Source organism: Medicago truncatula, chromosome 2 (genome assembly GCF_003473485.1).
Source record: "Medicago truncatula cultivar Jemalong A17 chromosome 2, MtrunA17r5.0-ANR, whole genome shotgun sequence".
Classification (NCBI taxonomy): domain Eukaryota; kingdom Viridiplantae; phylum Streptophyta; class Magnoliopsida; order Fabales; family Fabaceae; genus Medicago; species Medicago truncatula.
This window is the reverse complement of record NC_053043.1, coordinates 16544337-16567759: the sequence shown is the minus strand read 5'-3', so window position 1 is coordinate 16567759 and position 23423 is coordinate 16544337. Positions and strand designations below refer to the sequence as shown.

Here is a 23423-nt window from a genome sequence, read left to right as displayed (position 1 = left end):
TCTTGTCATTATCTAAATCTAAATCTTTATATAAACATAACATATGCCTCTAAGCTACCACTTCCCTTTTGAATTACAAGTTCTCATCCAATCAACAATTTATGACGATTCTTACTTCAAAAATTTTACTTCTGTTTCTTCTAATTTTCTCTACAACAAGATTCCCAATAATAATTTCCACCAATGATCAAAGTTTGGTGAAATGCCATGATAAGGATAAAGAGATATTATTGATCTTCAAAACCGGAATCCTTGATAGTTCCGATTGTCCGACATCAACATGGTCAACAAACACAGATTGTTGTACCTGGGAAGGTGTAACTTGTGACAACGCTACTGGAAGAGTTACAGAATTGGATCTCAACGATTCAAGGTTGAAAGGTCAGATTACTCTATATGTTCTAGAACTTGAGTATATAATTCACGTCGATTTAGACTTGAATGATTTTGATGCGATAAGTATTCCAATCAATATACACAATATAACACATTCATCTAAACTCGTGTACCTTGATTTAACCATAATGCAAAAATTTGGTGCTGCTAAAAGAAAATCCATCAATTTGGATAATCTTGACTGGGTTTCTACATTTTCTTGCTTAAAATATCTCAATCTCAGTGGTATTGATCTTAGCAAAGCAACCAATTGGCTTCAAGCAATGGCTAAGCTTCCTTCCCTATTAGAATTACAATTGAATTATTGTAATCTTTGCAACTTCATGACCAACCCACCTATTGAACATTTTAATTTGCCTTCACTTAAAACTCTTGTTGCTTCTCAAAAGAACTTCACTTCTTCTATACCTGATGAGTTTTTTAATTGTATCAAAGCTTTAAGTGTAGCTTGTTGCATCAAAGCTTTGGAGTTGTGTACCAATTGGTATCTGACGGTTCAAATTGTTGTAAGACAAATTTAAATACCCTAAAAAGTTTAAGACTGCCATACTTCGAGGAATTTGACCACAAAAGCTATTATTTGAGAGGTCGAGAGATTTTATATTTGAAAGGTTTAGCAATGTTAAAGGTATCTTAGCATGTATATTGCACATGCTAATTAAGGTCAAGATAGGTGACATTTTTGATGCAATTAAAAAACTCATCAGGTATAGAAGAAGTGAAGTTCTTTTGAGAAGCAACAAGAGTTTTAAGTGAAGGCAAATTAAAATGTTCAATAGGTGGGTTGGTCATGAAGTTGCTCAGATTACAATAATTCAATTGTAATTCTAACAGGGAAGGAAGCTTAGCCATTGCTTGAAGCCAATTGGTTGCCTTGTTAAGATCAATCCCACTGAGGTTTAGATATTTTCAACAAGAAAATGGAGAAACCCAGTCAAGATTATCCATGTGGGGAGTAGTACCTAAATTGATGGATTTTTTTTTAGCAGCACCAAATTTTTGCATTATGGTTAAATCAAGATACACGAGTTTAGATGAATGTGTTATATTGTGTATATTGATTGGAATAATTATCGCATCAAAATCATTCAAGCCTAAATTCACGTGACTTATATACTCAAGTTCTAAAACAGATAGAGTAATCTGACCTTTCAACCTTGAATCGTTGAGATCCAATTCTGTAACTCTTCCAGTAGCGTTGTCACAAGTTACACCTTCCCAGATACAACAATCCGTGTTTGTTGACCATGTTGATGTCGGACAATCTGAACTATCAAGGATTCCGATTTTAAAGATCAATAATATCTCTTTATCCTTATCATGACATTTCACCAAACTTTGATCATTGGTGGAAATTATTATTGGGAATCTTGTTGTAGAGAAAATTAGAAGCAACTGAAGTAAAATTTTTGAAGTAAGAATCGTCATGAATTGTTGATTGGATGAGAACTTGTAATTCAAAAGGGAAGTGATTGCTAGAAACGGTTGTGGTAGCTTAGAGGCATATGTTATGTTTATATAAAGATTTAGATTTAGATAATGACAAGACTTTTTTAATAGTGTCTATATAATGTGAATAAATTGTTGTGATCATGCAAAACTTGTAAAACTTTCATTAAAAATAATAGAAAAATTTGAATGATTTAACTGACAAATTTTTTTGTCAAATAATATACTACTAATAGCTAGAAATTAACCCTTAACTAAATTCAGACGAATTAAAGTGACATTTATGTTGCTACAAGGACGCATTTATTAGAAGTTTGTACATTATTTAAAACTTGTTGATATCAGATTGCCTCGTGACATATTTTCATTGCAATAAAATTTGAATTTTGCTTTTTCCTTTTCCATCCATTCATCATAACTTCACTTTGTATCCTGAATAGGATAGTGATGTTGATGTCACAGCTGAAGTTTTCTTTTCTCCTTGGCAATCTCTCTATAATTTGAAACAAACAAATATAATTTGATTCGGTAAGTATTCCCCCTCTACATTAAAGTTTCAAATAATCATTACTTGGATTTATTCTTTGCATGGAATAAGTAAAACCTTAGTGGCATTGATCTTCTCGATAATTTCTGTATATGGTGGATTCCATCCAGAGGCATTGAATATCACTTTAATTTGAAAGGAAGCACACAAATTGCATTTCCATTTTTGAAAGGGCATTAAATTAGCCCACGTTAGTTTGCCATCAAGTTTTTACCTTACATTATTGAAGGCTGTAAATCAATCAATAATTAATGTTTTTTAATTGAAGTTTTTACCACCAATTAATTAATCCTGCTTTATACTTTCATAACCTACTTTGAAAAGTGTCATCGACTTCGACTGGTGTAGAAGTAGTTTTTTCTACTTTATATTGGAGGCAGTATATCAATCAATATATCTTGTTAATCCTAAAATTCTTATGTTTATCACAATTCATTTTTTAAATTATATCTATATAATTATAAAATAGATATATAACCCGTGCGTTGGACGAGTTTCATTATAATATCTATTTAAAATATTTTTAAAAGTGAGGAAATAATAATTATGATAAGTATAACATCATCGACCTTTGCATATATTGTGTAATTTTCCTATCAATTGAGTTATACAAAAAAACTTAATTAAACTTACTAAATTTTTTATTTATTTATCAAATATACTTTTTTAAAGACAAATGTTAGTAGCAATTTTTCCCTTTGCCTGAATTTAACCTCAAGACCACGATCTTCTTATCTTTAGTTCAATCCAATCGAATTTTAAATTTCAAGCTTACCAAAATCTATTTATTTATGAAATTATTCTTTGATATTTTCTCCACAATCCTAACTCAAAAGACAAAAATGTTAAAATTGTTATTAGGTCGGATATCGTGATATGAGTTTAAACTCTAACTTCGTAACTTATGTGTATGGAATTTCCACGATTATTATAATTTCTTCCGTTTATAAAAAGAAATCTTTGAGATTTGTTTTAATGTCCTTTTCCTTACCATTAATTCTTTATAAAGAATTTAAAATAAAATCAATAATTGCGTCGGCATTTTGTCTTTTGAGTCTCATAAGTCATAATTAAGTTCATATCCATTTTATTCTACTTATATGAATTAATGGTTGGCGTGCCCCAGGTGCCTGAGGGGACCAACAATGACACTAGGAACTAGGAAAGAGGCTCATGCATGCCTCACAAACTCAGGTCACTTGCAAGTATTTTGAAAATGGGTCAAAGATATTTATATTCTTCTATATTTATAACTTAAGCATGTAAAAATATACTGTAATTAAGCTGAATTACTACATGAATATTATGTCCAATAGTAAATACATGTAAAAACTATAAGATGGTACGAAGGCAAGTTTTACGATTATTCACTTCTCTGCATATGGGAGTTTTACCGCTAAGTTATTTAGAGAGAAAAAAAATACATGTATTATATATTTACCTACTAATAACATGAATTATTTTTTTCTTTCAAAAAAAAAAAAGCATGAATTATTTTTTATACAAATTTTTCTCTTTTCAAAATAAAGAAACTGTGTATGGTAGACCGAAATAGATTAAAGTATCAGTGAAAGTTGTATAAAAGTATATGATAAAATGTGATGGTGGGAATACATTACATTAAAGCCAGTTTAGGAAATTTGATACATGTAAAGACTTTAGTAACTTGTGTGGGATCCATAAGTTTCCATTTAACTAGTTTAGTCCAAACAAATATTGAATATGCAATTTGTTTTGTAGGCACCCGAAATGACAATCACTGTATATTCATACTCACAAAGTGACCTTACCAGGTCTACACTCTAGTGGTTGGACAAAGGAAGGAAGGTGGAACTGAGGAATTAACATTAGACCAACTTGAGATAAGCCTTTGTTCCATTGTTTCCATGTTTCCTATGTTGTCTCTATAGAATTTGAGAGACACAAACAACAATGTCATTTGAAGAAAAATAAGAAAGGATTTTGTTTTTCATAAGTTACAATATGAAGGATGTTGACCTTGTACTATAATATTCTTTCTTGTGCTATATATAAGAATATGTTTCAAATTTATAGAGAAAAAAAAGTCATGAATTTTGAAATGTATTAATGGTTTATTTTATTTTTATTATATGTATTTAGAATTCAGATTTTCGGGTCGATGGCACATCGGCCATTGTTGAATCGATATCTAACGATTTAGATTTAAATGCGGATTTTAACTTTCTTGAACCAAAAATATCGAGTTTGAAAACTAGTATATGATTTGGTCTCAAAAGAAATGTTAGGAACACTCTCTTATCTACATTTTCTCTAATACTCATTCTCTTATTAGAGGAAATTAATGTATGTCGTACTATTTTAAATGAAACTCACCTTGATTTAAACCAATAAAAAACTCAAAAAAAAAAACAAAAAATAAGAACATATTTTACGAAAGTGTTGAAAAAAAAGTGTTGTTACACGATCGTTGATCTCTATCCATCGACAAAAAATATGCAGACTACATAACTGCATAAGATTGCCAAGTGCACGCAATCTGAATTCCTTTATTCCACAATTAATTTAAATAAATGCATCTATCCTAGTACTAAGTGCTTATCACAATTTCTAAAAAGATTTATAAAAGTAGTTATAAGATTAAATGATTTTGTTGGTTTTTGTAAAACAATATTTTGTTGATTAGTAAGTAGTTATAACATTAAATGATTTTGTTGGTTTATATAATCATTTTTTTATCATCTTTGTTGTAAAACACATTAGTTTGCGATGAATTTTATAGTGTCAAATACAATCAAAATTTGTGTCAAATAGCTTCTCTCAAACTCAACATAATAACTAAATATGTGTAATTTTTGTTCTAGTGGTCATAAAAAGTGGTACGATAAATGTGAATTAGAAGTCTAACATTCCATGAAAAAATGAGTTTTGAACATTATATAAAAAAGATACTTTTGATTGGAATATTTAACTCGTTTTTTATTTACTTTTCAGAAAAGATTTGGAATAGCAAAATTGAACATATTACAAATAGGGAAATTCTATGGTGAAGTCATTAAATTGACTTTTTCAGAGAAGTTATCCTACATCCAATAATAATGCGCCACATTGTTGAATGATGTCATGTGTGTTGACTGTTGTATGGTATACACCGTGTATCTGCTCAATATGTACCACCGTAGACTAGCTTTTTTGAACTATCAGATTAAGCAATTCACTAGTGTTATTGTGTTCATAATCTCCTTTTTGATTTTTTCTTCCTTCTATTTCAAAAAATATTTAAATAAACCTTTTTATAAAAAAATATTTCATTATTAAAAATAAATAAACCAAAGAAGATTATGAACATCATCACCATCTTCATACCTTCATCATCTTCTTTATTGAACAAAAAACAAAATAACTACTCAAATACATCTCCAAATAACATGAATCTCAATATTTTCTTCATCTCCATTTTCTAATCAACACAAAAGTCAATTACCCTAATTTAAATCCAACTCTTGATGGACAAGTAGAGTGTTAATTGCGGCTGTTATGCGACAATATATACTCTCAGTGGATTAGTTGCAGAATTATACATATTGAATCAAGAGCAGCTATGCTTTTAGTTAATTTCCAGCAATTAAAAAGTAATTTTTTTATCAAATTGAGACGACAAATCTCTATGATAGATGCACAAAAGAAGTGATGTGGTCAGGCTGAAAATTAGTATGTCCATCATGTTATTGGTTCAACGAGTACTCGTTTATGGGGCAACAATATTGGTTAAAGTATCAACGACGTGAATTGAGAGGAAAAATATAATTATCGTAAACATGGTAACTTTAACCCAATCCATTTTTTCAATTTTAATTTAAAACAATTTATATAATCATCATTTTCGTCTTAATAGTTTTTAGGCTTAATTGAACCTTAGGTACTCTAACTTATTTTTTTGGCTTAATAGGAAAATGTTAACATTAAAAACGTACTAATAAGTAATAATTACCATTAAAACGCCCTTAAAAAAACTAGCATTTCCGTTTCTTCTTAAAAAAAAAAAGCATTAAAAACGTATTAAGTGTGATTCAATTTATACAGCTAGCATTAAATACGTATTAAGTGTGATTGCAGAATAAAAATTATTATATTTTTTTAAAGAAGAAATATTGGCATCGAAAATTTATTTAAAAACAGTATCGAAAATGGCTAATTAGCTCGGAAATTTGCGTTAATAACGATATCAAAAACATCTTACGTTCCAGAAAAAGAAAAAAAAAATCAAAAACATCACACAAAAATTTACTTTAATGCATAAGTTTTTTTTTATATATTATACACTTTTAAATTTTTAAAAGGAAGTCTTTTTCTTGAAAAAAAGATTTTATATTAAATAATGACAAGTTAATTTGGAGAGTAAAAGATTGACATTTTTTTAGGCATTAATTGTATGTGGTTGAATCATGGAAAAAAAAGATAAATATTATTCATATCTTTAATATAAGATAATTATTATCATATGTTTTATTTAAATATAATTTTTTAGACAATGATTAAATATATTTTCTTAATTATAAACATTTTTTAAAATTGTATAAGATAAATAAGTTTCCATAATATTGTGTGCAACCTATAATATTCTAAAAAAAATTATGCAAAATTTAAAACAATTTAAGATATTGAGTATAAAGTATTTTATTTTTAATTTAATTCAAAAAGAAGTGTTGAATGGGAGGGAGGTCTGAGCTTTGAGAGGGAAGTAGGTGTGCAAAATCAAAATTGTAACCACCATATCATCTATCTTTTAATGTCTAAAATCGAAATATATTATATATAATATATATAAGCATGTTATATCTACATTTTTTTTATTATGTAATTTCATTTTTATTTTATTTTTTTTGGGTTTTTTTTTTCTCTCATGAAGATGATGAATAAGTTGATGAAGATATGATATGAAGAAGATGAAGGAAAGATGAAGATGTTGATTTAATAAAAATCTGGAAGAGAGAGAATATAAATAAATAAAGAAAGAAAAATAAAGAGGAGAGAAAATTGGTACTAGAAGAAAAATCATGTGTAGATGGTGTACCATAATAACATAGAGATCAAGTAAATCTAACCATTAAAATCATGAAATAAAGTTTTCCCTCACTTACGCTACCGTAGACCACACTACACTGGAACATGATTAGGGTTTTTGACGTGTCATCATTTAAAATCTGATTGGCCTATTCAAACGACTTCACCGAAGAAGTCATTTTCCTGACTTCATCATAGAAGTATTGTGACTGGTCCGTTAAGATAAACTTTGTCTTAATAGTAAATATTAGTATTTTCTCTTTTATTAAAATTAAAATCAGAAACATTTAATTCAAACTTAGACCATCTTTAGATTGAAGATATTAGAGGGTTTTAGATAAGAGTGTTTTAGTGAGTGAAGTTAGTATTTTAGAATACTTACGTAAGCTTTTCAAAAATAAAAATAAAAATCATATATATAATATACGATCAGTCATTACAATCGCATTTATTGATTTTTAATTTTTTATCTTTTCCTTAAATCTCCTTCATCCAAATATATCTTTAGAGAAGGACATTATTATTTTATTTCAAGACAAGCATAGTAGGTGCATATGCTTTGCATGAATAAGACGATTCTCTATTTAAAGTATATTTAGTAAGTTAGTAGCATACACAAAGTGATCATGAATAAGAAACGGATCTGCTGAAGATACATCAATCCAATCTCGCACTAGATTCTACAAAGAACAAAAATAGTATAAGATAGGAAAAATGCCGCACCGATTTTAATTCTTTATAACCCGAGATACACAACTGAGCATCGAGAGGTATGATGCTACGCGCCACCAAGTTATCTTATGTCGGCAGCCTATTCTGAATGAGCCTCTAAGCAAAAATATAAACCTTCAGGGGGTACCATTTTATGCCAAATAAGATATGAAGCTGCTTCAAAAGAATGGTTTTCCTAATCGGTAATTTATTGATGTAGAATTTTTCTATTAATCAAAAGTAAGTATTCGTGTATCATTTCCACAGGGACTAGTGCGATATCATAAGTTGTTTAACTTTAATCATCATTTTAAGTTAAGGTTTAATAACCTATTGATTGTTTGCGATAAAAACCTATTCATACTATAATGCGATAAATAAACAGAGATTTGACAGGGATTAAAAATTGTTGGGATTGGACTTCACTAGCCAAACGTCGCATACATTCTCATGATTGTGCATATAGATTCTAGTTATTATTCGACATTACCACATATCATCGACAACACCATTTATGTCTAAATAATGTCGTGCGCTCAATCGTATTGTTTGATCGACGATTTCTCAGCCTATCAAACAATCATATAGCATTAAGCTTTGATATTTGAAATGATTATTCAAACCTAAACCCCATTTTTAGAATTCAAGTTTCAATAGATAATGTTCTAACTTAGATTCAAAAAATATTTTTCAATAACAATCTAAATCCATAAGGTCAAAGCATAAAACACAAGAACAAAATCAATATAAAAAAACTAGAATCATCATTAACCATTTGAACTCAATCATTTGGTTCTTTAAATGTAGTTTTTAATTAATCCATTGTTTGCGAATGTTTGTGTTTAAATCATCAACCATTTGAATTTCGATCAAATAATTTGACTAGTGATCCAATAACCCAATGATTATGTATGATCAATTATCAATTACAATTTTTAAATCACTTATTGGATCAATCCAATGACTAAGATTTTAGATGAAAGCTATAAAGGGTAAAATGTTTTCTTAGGTTGTATAATATTTTTTCTTCAAATAGTTCATATAAATTTTTGATTTAAATGCCATTTTAGCATCCTTTTATTTTTTTCTCAAGTTTTGGTACTCTATTTTAAAATCCAGCTTTTTGAACCCTTATTTTAATTTGTCTTCTTGTGAATTTTGATCCCTCCACACCATTTTAAGGTTAACTTGACGACGTGTGCAAATCACTTAGGTGACATATTAAATATCCATCTAATTTTGATTTATTTTAATCCCAGCAATATATGTCTTAATAAATAGTTTAATGGTGGTGGATTGAAAGTTCAAAACAATTTTCCACAAATCAATCAAAACATTCCGAGTTGCCACGTAACTTAAAAACATTAATTGATGTGGCGATTCTAAATATTTTGATTGATTGTGTGTACAAAGTTATTTTGAACCGTCAACTCATCAACATTAAACTCTTTAATAAATATGATAAGCATGTTGAAACAACTTAAAGCATCAATTATTACAAACAAAAAATAATAATTAATTTTTTTTTATTTAATAGGGTAAATTACACTCACCTCCTTTAAAATTTTCTTAAATAACACTAACACCCCTCTAGTTTTGAAATAAACATTAACCTCCCTTCTCATGCAGCACCGTTAGCTTTCTGTTAGTTTCATAACAAGAATTTAGAGATTAGCTACCATAATTTGGCTAGCCACGACTGATTTCACACCTTCATTTAATTCACATCAATCCATCAATCCATTAATCCATTTTTCGCTAGATAGAGGATAATTATTGTTATTCTTTTTCCATATTTATTTATTTTTTATATTTCTTGTAATCCTTCCATTAGTCCATTTTTCACTAAATAGTATGAAGCATGTGAGTATAAAGAAGGGTGTCATTTAATTTGGGAAAGATTAGTTTTTTTCCATCATGGGAAAGTAAGTTTTAACCATTAGATCTAATGAAGAATATACTCTTATCATACTCCCTCAACACTCAATTTTTCTCCCTCCCTCCCTCTTCAACCACACAAACATCAACCAAATTTCTCACTTTCTCTCTCTACGTCCTCCTCCTCTCCTCTCTCTCTCTCTCTCTCTCTCTCTCTCTCTCTCTCTTCATGAATGGGTATGAGTATTGCCATGATTAGTATTCCAGATCTAAAAACTCCATTGTTGTATTAGTTTTTTTTTTTTGCCGTCAAAAGCAATCTATAAATTTCCTGTTTTCTTACTAAATGAGCTTCCAACGATTCAACCGAAAACGAATTTCAAATTTAAAAGAGATGAAAAAAAAATTACAGACAATTTTTTATGAAGAAGAAGTGCTTCCACTTCAAACAATAATAGGTTATCTTAGTAAAAAATAGAGGCAAATTTCAACCAGCAACCATACTTCTCTAATTTATTCCATTTTCATCTTCAATCTCACGAATAAGTAATTATTTTCCATTTTCCTCTTCATTTTGAGTTTAACTATTTCGATACTGCTTGGATCTTAGTTGAAGAAATGAGAAGAGGAAAAACGGGTGAAGGATGGTGGTGGAAGATGATGAAGAAAAAAATAGTGTGTTGAAAGACCATGATAAAATTGTATTCCCTACTTAATCAAATGGTTAAAAATTAACTTTTCCATGGTGGGAAAAAACAAGCCTTTCCCAAATTAAATGGCACCATAAAGAAGTTCGTTGAACAGCCTGTGTGGCATCGTGGCCAGTATTGTTTGGCGTTGTATGCAAATATTTCTGCTTTTCTGCTTCTGCAAATATTTCATAGAATTGAAAAAGAAAAAAAAAAATATTAATGGGTTTAGCAAGTTAAATAAAAAAGTTAATAAATTGGGATTTATGTTTACCTTTCAATTTCATGAGCTCCAAAAGAGTCCCATTTTTGAAGTTATGTTCATTTTTTATCTAAGCAAAGAAAATAGAAAGAAAAAAACGAAAATAGTGAAAAATGAGACAGAAAATAAATGGCCATTAATTCATTAGAATTGTAACCTTTTTTTTTGGCAGATGTCATTTATCAATATTTCTTTTAAGTTTTTTTTGGTTACAATATTTCTTTTAAGTTGAAGTTAGGTAAATATAACTTCTATCTAAAAATTGTAACTTCTCACCTTACAATAAATATGTATATCAAAGAGTTGTTTTAAGTTTTAACCATTGACTCTATATATGCCGTAATTTTAAGATGTTTTTGTATGCTATATTAACGTATAAAGCTTATAGACTAATCCAATTTTTTTTGTTTTGTTCTATAAATTAGTCAAATTCTTTTTTTTTTCTTTTTCGTATAGGAGTCAAATTCTATATATACACACGACAACATGAAATGTCTTAGCGGAAGAAAAAAAAAATGAAAAGTCACTCTTAACATTTTAAGAACATTAAAAATGATTATTATGTATGATACTCAAATCAATTTCATTTATAAGATTGGAAACTCTAAAAATTGACGTTTTACTTTGTCTAATAAAATCTTGCATCATGTTATATATGCATATTGAAACCTCTATATGTCCATGATCATTTCAGCTTTTCTCCTTTGCTAAGCTGATGTGTTTCTCCCTTTTCTTTCCTTTCCTTTCCTTTTATTTTTGTGCTTGGAGGTACATTTTCAATCAATAAAATGGTTGATATATTCTCTCAAAAACAAGTTGATATATGGCACATATATAGTATAAAAAAGCACATCTAGAGAGTACATTACTATTTATTTTTAATAGTTTTCTTCCTTTTCATAAGTATTTGTTGATCCTCTCAAAAAAGCTATATGTTGATGGTAGTTTTGATAGTTGAATTGATGTTTTTTTTTCCTCATGCCTTATTGTTGAAAAATCCTTTTAAAAACAGTTGACTTTTCTTTAGAATCGAGGTATATTTTTTGAATTAGTTTGTTTATGGTCTCTACATGAAATTTATTATCTTAAATTTGTTTTTTTCTTTAGTTTTTATTAGTGATTATTCTATACATCTCTTGTAAACTAAACTTGAGTCAAACTAATGCTAGAATTATGTTTATATGGCACCTCTAAAAAAAACTTGATTTATACTCTTATTCTATCTATATAAATAAATAAATAATAATAATCACGTGAAATATAATGATGATCATCGTGTATATAAATTTGTGATTTTAGGTCATCTTCGCTTTCTCCAAGCAATTTTTAGGTGATATTTTTCAATTGTATTTGAGGGTTTTTGTTTCTCTTTCTTACTCTTCACACATGTCTTGATCGTCTTTGATTTTTTTTTTTGTAGGGCTCAACTTACACTATTGTTTAGATTAACCAAATGTTGTAACCGAGTTTTTTTATTGATGTAATGATCATTTTGCTGAACTTACTCTATTATTGTTTTATTTTATAATGATTATTTTGTGTATAAATATGTGATTTTGGGTCATCGTCACTTTCTCCAAGCAAATCTTGGGTGATATTCTTTAGTTGTGTATGATAGTTTTTGTTTCTCTTTTTTGCTCTGCACATATGTTTTAATCTTTGCTTTTTTATTTGGCAGGATAAGGACTCAACTTACTATGTTGTTTTATATCAACCAAATGTTGTAGCTCGATTTTTTATTTATGTAATGTTTGTTATTCTAATTTTTTAGTTTTATTTTCTATTATATTGCTTTGTGTGCATATAACATTTTTTTTTCATGGAAATGATAAGAAGATAATAAAGTAGGCTTCAATTAGAAAAAATCGCAACAATCATTTGTTTGTTTCATTAATTTTTTAACTACCTTTTTCTTTCTTCATATTCCATAACTATTTATCACTCTCTCACTCGATACTAATTAATGAAAAATTTAAATTAATAAAGTGATGAATTTCAATTTTTCTAATTGCTTATTATCCTATTCACTTTAACAAGCCAAAGAAGAAAAATTAAGTAAATAAAAAAAATGGTATGCCGAACAATAGACTAAAAAAATGGAATCAATAAAAGTCGAGATAAAATTTCACTAAGTAAAATTTTGAAAGGAAAGTCCATAAGAAAACATTATATCATCACATGAATTACATTTTTAATAAACATTAGAGAAAAAGAGACAAAACCACCAAATATGAATCACATTCTAACTTCTTATTTCAACCCATTTTATGAGCAATATTGACTAAGAAACATAAATGCATCTAACTCTGATTGAAAAGAATAAACTATACCAAGATAAAAAGCAAAACATCTTGCGACTACACAATCGTGATTCATTAAAAGAAAAGCTCCTATATGATTATACTATTAGGATAAAATTTGAATTGTGATATATCTCTTCAAACTTATGAAATATCAATAAGACCGCCCAAGAACTATATATTATCCTTAAAATATTTAAACAACTGTGAATTCTCATATAGTTTGAAACAACCCTTTTATTATTAATTTAAATTTATATTAAACACAAAAATATCAACATATTTTAAAATATTATCAATCATTTAGTTCTATGTGATTATTCTTGTAATTTTTTTTTTCATTTGTATTAATATTTCAAATACGTATTCTAATCAAACCCGTGCAACACACGAGTTATAAATCTAGTAAATAGGTAAAAGAATAATCACATTTCAATCCACTTACTAGTGGGAGTTGCATGTATGTAGAAGGTTAATGGATGGACATCCAATAGTTTATATATTCATAACACTCCCTCTTGAAAAAAATCTTAGCGAAGGAAAAAGAGTACAATATCCGGTATATCTATCTCATTACAAACTTTACTAGAAAAACCCAGTGAGGCAAAACCATGGTGAAGGAAAAAAGGGTGCAAACTATATTTATATCTCCCCCTCAATCAAACAATCATCCCCGACACGATTAAGATCAATATTTTGTATGGTTGTTAAAAAATTATGCTTGGGAGTGACTTTGTGAAAAGGTCTGCAAGATTATAACATGAACAAATTTGTTGACGGCTTATATCATCATTCTTCTGAAGATCACCTTCCTTCAACTAAGCAATGCACCTGGTATCATGTTATAAAGGTTTGTTTCATTCACTATTTCGGAAGACAATTGCATGTTTCTTCTATGTGTTCAATCATTGACCTCAACCAAACACATTCTTGACTTTCTTTATGTAGTGTTAAAATTTCATATGAGCATCACACAAATAACCTGCATTTCTAATATAACAAAGTAATAAATAATATATCATAACATGAGTAGTTAACAAGGTACGTTTTTGTGTCTCAATTGAACTAAAATATGGTACTTCAGGACCAATTAGTTATTCATTATTTACTCAAATTCTCAAACATTTTTCATCTTCATCTAGTAACTTTACAATCATCTGAGTGCATATAACATATATGATTTTCCCATATATAACTATTTTAGCACATTTCTATATAAGCTTCATGATTAACAAAAGGCTACTTTTTAAATACTCAACTTGTAATCTCAAATAAATATAACAAAATGCAGAACTCTTTGTTTTAACAAAATGCAGCCAACTCTTATATCGCACCAACATGTCAAGATATTTTGCCCAACATCTTGCTATAACTCTTTGTTTTAACAAAATGCAGCCAAAATATGTCTACATATCTAACAATCTCCCCCTTTTGATAAATTTTGGCTAAAACAATCTTTGCATCATAAATCTTCAAACACCAAGAAACTTGCATAGATAGAACAAAAGAGCGAGAGATCATATGGTCATGCCTTCTTTCATTTTAACATAAGAACTCGACATGAAAGAAGATAACAAAGGAACTTCAACATTATTTAAAAAGGACAACTTTAAAAATAATGCTCATCATGTTGCCCTAACATGATCAAGACGTGCCTCCATATCTAAAATTATGAATAATCCGGTGAAAAATCAGCATGTTGATGAAAATTCATTGATGAATCAAAATATGAATATATTTTAGATTTTAAAGAGTTTACCAATATTTTAGAGAAAACACATAACGGAAGAAATGAAAGAGGGAAGATAGATTTTTTTTCTTTTTTTATAGTGGTACAATTCAAATTATATAATTCAAAATGTATTTTAAGTTTTAGATCATATCCAAAAGATTTCTTAAAAAAGAAAAGATTATTATATTTAAGAGATATAAAACTGAAAAATAAAATAAAAACAGATGATGCAACAGAAACATAACATAGAGGGTGTGATATAAGAAAATGTAAATTAGTAGATGTGTAAACAAACTATTAGCCCAAAAACCACGAAAAAAAAAAAACAAACCCTAACCCCTTAGAATATACCCACCCTCTTCCATCTGCCAGTTATTTCACCAGCTGCCGCTCACCGCCGGAACCCGCCGCCGGATCCATTGCTTGCCGCTAGAACAGTGAGCAACTCCACCTTTTTCTTTTCCTTCTGTTTTTTTAGATGACAGTGTAAAATCATTTTACACAGTTGGTGCGTATCCTAATTTATCCAACTTAACTTATTATTATCATGTTGAAACTAAACCCTAGTTTGTTTCTCTTTATTTTCTCTATATTATGATGCAGCATAATGGAATCCCCTGATCCAAAATCCAATAAGAAAGCCATAACCAAGAAGAAAATGGTTACTGAACCACCACCTGAACCGGTTCATGAACCGGTTCAAGCTAAGATTGAAGTTGTCAGTTCTGATCCATCCAAAATGCCTCCATTTATTGGTTATTTTACTTCTGGATTTGATCCTGTTAAGAGCTCTTCCGGTACCGATGTTCAAGTGTATCGAAACAAGGTTATGCATAAGAGGACTGAGCTAGTTGTCAGCCCAGCTGGTTCCTCTGTTGAATTTGTTGGAACAAGTTATGAGGGAGAGGCTGTAGCCGCGGCCAGAAACCCCGCGACTTATATGCTTGGTGTCTTTGATAAGGAATCTCAGACACTTAAGATTGTGCCCATTGGTGGTAATAAGGTAAATTGTGAAGAAATTAGGAGGAAATAGCTGTTTTGATGATTTGGATTCACGGTGGGTGTGCCAGAATCATGGTGATCCGCTGTGGATTGCCATGATTCTTACATACCTACCGTGATACCAAACATACACTTTAGTGTGTTTGCGTTGATTTGTTGGTGTTGTGTAGATATTCAGATTGGAACCAAGAGTTAAAGGTGTGGAATATAAGGAGCCGCCTCCGACTCCGATTAAGATGGTGGAAGAGATGACTGCGGAACAGTTGGCAGAGAAAAAGCGAAATACTGATGCTGCTTTGGGAACAAAGAGGTCAAATAAGATGGTATATTTAGATTCATGCTTAACCCTTATTTGCTAGCTGTTCTAATAAGTAATTACACGACAACGTCCTTATTTCAATGTGATTTATTTATTTTTATTTTTTGAAATTTTAGAAAATGATGCGTGAATCTCAGCTTAGAGGTGAAAATATATATAATACAAGTTTATGGTTGGATTGGAAAAACACTTTAAACTTTGAAGTCATTGCACTTCACTTTCAACATTGCCATCCAATTGTTTATTTTATGATTTGACTTGCCCATTTTGATCACGGCAAAATACACCCTTCGTAGGATAAGAGTATGCAACTTAATGCTGTATATTCAGTCTTCAAATTGGGCTTTATGTCCAACTCAATCTCGAGATTTAGCTCAAGAATTGCAAGGATTAATTTGGCCATATCTCTAGTTTATGTGTGATCTCAACATTATGAATTTGTTCTATTGTTGAGCTTGTTCTGTTTTAGTTGCAATTTAATATCCCAGTAGCTTTATTGAATGATCCGTTTTATTCCCTGGAAAGAGTTGCATTCCAACTTTTACAAGCCACTAGAATCAGGCCAAATTTGCCTCTACATCTCAAGTTTTGTTGCGTTGAAGAGAAGCTGTCCAAAACTAAACTCTAGGAAATCTTACTTATTTTAACTCAAGAGTGTACCACCTCTTAGCTTAATTGGAACTGACTCGTTATATAACACAATTCATTTGCATGAATTCTACAACTCAAACTTTGGGCAACAGCTGTCAGTTATGGTTTTCTCCTTATATCATTTCTTTGATAAAGAAACCATGCTAGAATACATCTTTTGTCTTGTGTTTATTAGAAGGGGTCAGAATACATGACTGAACAGAAAAATAGGAGACATATATTATGCAATGTCACACATGAGCTGAAAAATGGAAACCATAAGGTAAGATTTATAATTTATAAACATGTTCTTGCAGCAAAGCTTAGGTTTAATGTATCAGATGGGTACACTCCCAGTCTTGTTAGGACCATAACCATGTTTTGTATAAGAACAATATACCCTACATCAGTGTTGTCAAATATCAGTCATGGCGGATATCGGTGGTGGATTTTTGGAAAACTGCCACGACCTATTTGTGAAGGATGGCGGCGCCATGGCGCTATATGTTGGATATGTCGAGTTTTGGCTTTCCGCTGGTCCGACATCAATAACATTGCCCTACATTCTCATGGTGAATTATAATTCACTAAACCCTATTTACACTTACATTCTCACGGTGAATTATAATTCACTAAACCTTATTTACACTTACAATTCCCAAATTATAATCCCACCAAAACCATTCTCTTAGCAACAATAGCTAATCAGCAGCCACAATGGTCAAACTAATTCTCAAGCAAAACATTGAAAGGTGCCAAAGCAGTATGGCACTTGATGATTATTAACTTTCTGGAAGAAATCAGAACAAATAAACTCTTAGAAATCGTGGTTGGGCCTAACACAACCCCACAAAACCGGCTTGTGAGGTGAGGATTGCCCCCACTTATAAACACATTGTCAGACCATGTCCTATCCGATGTGGGACTCTTAACACACCCCCTCACGACCAGCACTATTGAGCTTGGTTCGTGGACATAAATGGTGGGTGGCTCGATAGCGGAAACCTGATAGCAGGTGGCCCAATGGATCTTGGAGAGGCTCTGATACCATCTTAGAAATCGTGGTTGGGCCTAATACAACCCCACAAAACCGGCTTGTGAGGTGAGGAATATCTCAACATAAACCATGAAACTCCCAAATTCTTGTCAATGTGGAAATTATAAATTTCCATGAGAAAAAGACATCCAAGGAAAAAAGAGGGAAATGAATTTAAAACATGAATATAGTTTGTTTGTATAATCACTATATGAAGACATAGGCTTATGTTATATAAGAAAAGTTCTTACTGGTTTGTGAGGAGAATCATAGATGAATATAGTAATCATATTTATAAAATGGATATAAACTTAAGTTTTGTTGAACAACATGGCGTCAAGACTTGTCGGTCTTGTTTTAGTAAATCGTTTGTTACAAAATATAAAGAAACTTGTCCTGTTTTATCTACCCTAACCAACCCTACCTACCTTTATTCTCATAAAACCTGATTTCCATACACATAAAATAATATAATAAACTAAATTTATTAATTATGGCTAAATCATGACCAAAAAAATAATAAATCAAAGTGGCTCTAAAGTTTCAGAAAGAAAAAGAGACGCATTCTTGAATGTGCCGCCTTTACTATGACTTGGGTATGTGTCTCTTTTTCTTTCTGAAACATTAGAGCCACTTTGATTATTTTTTTTGGGTCATGATTTAGCTCTAAATTAATAAATTTAGTTTATTATATTATTTTATGTGTATGGAAATCAGGATTTATGATAATAAAGGTAGGCAGGGTTGGTTAGGGTAGATAAAACAAGACAATTTTTTTTTATATTTTGTAACAAACGGTTTACTAAAACAAGACCGACAAGTCTGTTGCTTTTTTTACTCTTGTGAGTGGATTTTCAGGTTGAAGGAAATGAACTAAAGATGAAGAAAAAAAAATTACAGTTCCTACCCCAAGACTGACAGTGTGCAGTTTTTGAGTTTTCACATTTTCACCCTGTCCTCTTTCTCGTAGTTCCGCTGTTGAAAGTTTTAGTTGTTTAAGAAAGCCTTTAACTTGCCTTAGTTGTCATCATGATTTTCTTTGGTTACCTGTGTTTTTGGAGCATGTAGAGCTCTGCTCTGTATCATAGATTAATTAATGGTATATCATTGGGTCTCTCCATGGGGTTCTGCATAGACGCTACTATGCTAGTGAGTAGTGATTAGAGTCTATGTCATCCCGCTTAGTGATTGTTTTCTTATTTCACTCAGAGGCTACAATTTTGGTAAACCATTTAAGATGCTTTTTTCTATAATTTGTACATACTGTGTTATCTTAAAACAATAAACCTGAGGACAGTTACTGACTTGCCCATTTTATATTTTGTCCATTATTTATTATTATGAAAATTTATTACTTAACCTATTTTAAATAACCTTTTAGCTAGTATTTATAGGTGAGGATAGTACTGTTGAATTTAAGTGATCGAGTCTTCTGTTAATTATCATTCAACTAGGTATACCTGATATTTATTGGAATTGTTCTAACCTAATCTTTGAATCTGTATTATTCTGCAGCATAGCAGGCTTGCTGATATGAGAGGAGACGAAGAACCTGAAGCTAAAAAGAATTTGGACGAGAAAATGAAAAATGTTGAAGTAAAAGAAACTGCTCTTGCAAATACAGAAGCTCACGTTACTCGCCATATACCACCATATAATTCTTCTGCAACTACACCTCAGGAGGCTTATGTATTGGACAAAATTATCCTTGCAGAAGAATGGAATTACCTTCAAGACATTTATTATAGTTTGCAAAAGGAAGTAGCAGCAGACTTCAGTCTTTATCCATCTTTTATTCGCAACAGGATAAACAGATTAAAGAAGATTGAGGTACTTATACTTATACATATATAGCCTTTTCGCTTAAAATATAACTGTAGAGTTCGTAATTATTGGCCATTTGAAACCCTCAGAGTTGAAAATAATAGTTTTGCTACCACCAGTGATACTATACTTGCATATATTAATATGTAAGGGTAAGAAATGTTTTGACCCCTGCTCATTCAATATTTATTACAAGAATATATTTTATCAACATTTCTTGAATTTAGGAGATGTTGTGTAAAATATTTGGTGACCCCCACCCACCCCACCCCAAGGAGATTGTCTGTTGTAGTTAGCCTATTAATTAAACTGTTATAGTAGTTTCTGGACCTGTTATTATTTTATTCTATATTTCGTTATATCAATATTTTGAAAGTAAAGGAAGCTTGGACACTTCAAAATGGCAACCATATCTTGTCATTTCTGTATCATACATGCATTCATGAGAGTTCATGAACTGTATGCCTTTTGTATTTTTTTTCACTTGCTATTTTTTTAAAACTTTCATGTGGATACGAATGGAAATGCACAATATAGAAGTCTAGAAACGATCTTCTGTCAATAATAAGGTGGAGTCTGTTGAGGAAGTAGTTGACAAAATTAAGGTGTTGGCTTGGCGTTGGTATCTTGGTAGGTTTGCAAAGAATCCTTGCTTCTATTACAAATGTTTGTGGGATCCATTGATTTGTCTGTCAGAGGTAGAAAATTTGCTGTTTCGAATTCCCGGGGCAGGTGTATTACGGGTTTGTTAAGTTTTGATCAGATTGCCTTATCAGTTTTGATTTTGCCTACTGTTTGGTCATTCTGTTATGCTGTACTGAACAGTTAATTTGGCGACTGCTGTGTTGGGACTGGGGTGATTTTGCAGCTATTTTTCTTTTATCACCACAGTAGTAGTCAATCACTTAATCTGAATTTGTGTTGCTATTTTTCCTGCTTCAGGATGCAACGGTTTTGGTGTTTAGTGGTCTGTTGTGCCATGTTTTTTTTTTCTTGGCAGATATGGTGCTAGTTTATCTGTTTGGAGCTGGTGGTTGGTGTTTGGCAGTGACAGGGGACTGATTTTTTGCGGGGTTGGGATCTGTTTCTGCTGTTATTATCTGGCTGCACTTTTATTGTATTAGTAGGCTTGAGTTGAGTTATGTTTTTTTGGATGTGTATTGGTTTTGGTTTCTTTCTTAAAATAAAGTTCTCTCTGAGATTCGTTATTGCTGATTAAATTATGATATCCGTTGTGTATTTTTTCTATTTACAGGATGATTCCGAAAAGAAGAAGCATTCTTGCATACTTTCATTCATCAATTATCTTGTCAAGTTCAAAGATCAGCACTCCATGGATGGTATTTCCTCTTCAAAGTTCGAGAAACTTCCCTACACTCTGCATCATAGATTTACAACAATGTTTGATGTTACTGAATCAAGAAGGCTGCCACCTGAAAAGATGAATCTTCTCATTTCTTATGTTTTGGTGCTCACACTTTTCTCCGACGATTTCCGCACCGACTACAGAGATATAGCAAAGGATCTAAGGATGACCACACTAACGCTGAGACCAATCTTTGAGCATTTGGGTTGCAAATTGATATCCTCTCAGAAGGTTTCCTATGCCACACTTCCTATCCCACTTACATTTTCTCAGATAAAGAAAAGGAAGAGGAAGAATAAGAACAAGTTGTGATCACTTTTTGAGTCTGTTTTTGTTACCATTGACTGTTGCAAATCAAGTTGTTTATCAGTCACTTGGATGAAGTGATGTCAAGTTTTGCTATCCAACCCAATGAGTTTTTGGATTCTCTAGTTTTTTTTATAATATGCACGTACATTTCAACCATGTTACTGCTTTGTGTTTTGATGATTTTGGAAGTGATTTAATACTAATTATAATTTATTTTATGAATCATCCATGAGATAAATGTTTGTTATTGGCCAATTAGTTTAGAGCATGTGTAACCTTTCTTCTCTTGTAATGAAAGAGTAATTCAAAACCAAAGGATTGAAATCTGCATCATGACATTTTCTTATGCTGGGCACTATAATTTCTAGAGTATTACTTTTCCAACCCTATGAAATTCTCGTGCACCCTATTACTTTTCCAGAATTTTTTCATTTTAAGCTTTCAAATTCATAAAATAAATGCAAATAAAAAAAAACAGAAATAAGAAGACAAAAAGATAAAAACAACTCATTTTATTAAAATATGAATAATACATTACAATAATGTTGAAGCTTTTTAAGCTTATTACATAAGAACCGAAAACTATTTCTAAGGGGAAGGGGGTAAGCTATACCCCTGTTGGAGGGAAACAGAGGGGGAGGAAAGAGGGGGGATGGGAAGAAGAAACCAATGCTGGCGGGGGCACATGAGCCTCTAGGGAACAAGAGACCATGATGGTCAATATGACACCCAGACATACTAACCTCACACCCAGCATGACCACCTCAGATGAACCGCCCTTCTTTGCAGCGCGGTTCCATCCCCATTGACCGTTCATACAATCCTTGAAAATTTCCAAAGATGCCTCTTTCTATGAAAGGCCAACGATGGAAACACATGGTTGTAGAAGGAAGAGGAGGAGAGGGGTGGGAGAGGTTTGTGTGAGAAATGGAGAACTTTTGAAGCCTATTTATAGGGAGGGAGGGTCAAAAAACGTGTTTGAAGCCAGTAATGCAGTCAAAAAATGTGTAAAGTGTTTGAAAAACGTTTTCTTTATGGTGCAGACCACCGGCCAAATGAGTCTGATGCAGTCAGGATTATATAATCCGGATTATACATGGTTTCCGGAATATATCACCCGAATAAATACGATCCTGGGTGAAACAAAGGAAAACTTGGGACTTTTTGTAGGGTGAGGGTTGGTTCGGATTTTATAATACGGAAAGCTTCAACATTAGATTCTTATGTGTGATCCACATTGCACCGACAATTTATGTGGTCCACAACGCCTAGATAACTCTATAAATAGGGAGCCCTATTTTCATTTCAAGTAAACTACACCAGGAAAAAAAATCATGGAATATAAAATCCGAAACCCCTCAGTTCATTTTGGACGGTGGCGTTTCACCAAAGGTTTGAACGGTTAGTGATGTTTTAATGCATTTTTTAACGGTTTTGATTGTGGAACACATTTTATTTGACTGTACTTATGACTGATTTAAGGTTATAAAAAGGTTTGGATCTTCAACAATTTCCTTCATTCTGCACTTCACATCCTTTCTTACATTTTTTGTTCAATTTTTTTTTAGTTTTTTAGGTAGTTTTTAGGTGTGTCTGTGGTGTCATGGTCATTGTTGACCGTTCATACGACCCTTGCAATTACTTTGCAGCTTATGTGGGGGGGGTTATATAACGATCAACAGAGACCATTGACATAAAAAAAAAGACAAAAAATTCATATCGGAATATTCTGGATTTTAGTTTCCGGAAAGCACTAACAATCTGGTTCGAAAAATAAAATTTCGGACCAGAGGTATTTTTGGAATTTTTGCAAGGCGCGTGAGAAGACAGCAGGGTGGGAAAAATAACACTCTAATTTCTTTGATTTTCATAAGATGCATGGTGTTCAAGATGAATTTCATAATGAAAATTGTTGTATACAAATTTGATA

The 23423-nt window shown here is 31.1% G+C and overlaps 1 protein-coding gene across 2 annotated transcripts; it reads left to right on the top strand.

The window, feature by feature from the left end:
- Window positions 1-15276: 15276 nt before the first annotated feature.
- On the top strand, window positions 15277-21748 carry LOC11441148 (DNA-directed RNA polymerase I subunit rpa49). Of its 2 annotated transcripts, none has more exons than XM_024776745.2 (5): window positions 15277-15515; window positions 15611-16010; window positions 16180-16332; window positions 19510-19824; window positions 21074-21748. In XM_024776745.2, exons 2-5 carry the CDS (start codon window positions 15615-15617, stop codon window positions 21494-21496), a joined length of 1287 nt encoding a protein of 428 aa, XP_024632513.1. In that variant the 5' UTR covers window positions 15277-15515; window positions 15611-15614; the 3' UTR covers window positions 21497-21748. The 2 variants fall into 2 exon arrangements, with proteins under 2 accessions (XP_024632513.1, XP_003595057.1); XM_003595009.3 differs by having other exon boundaries at window positions 15278-15444.
- Window positions 21749-23423: the final 1675 nt, after the last annotated feature.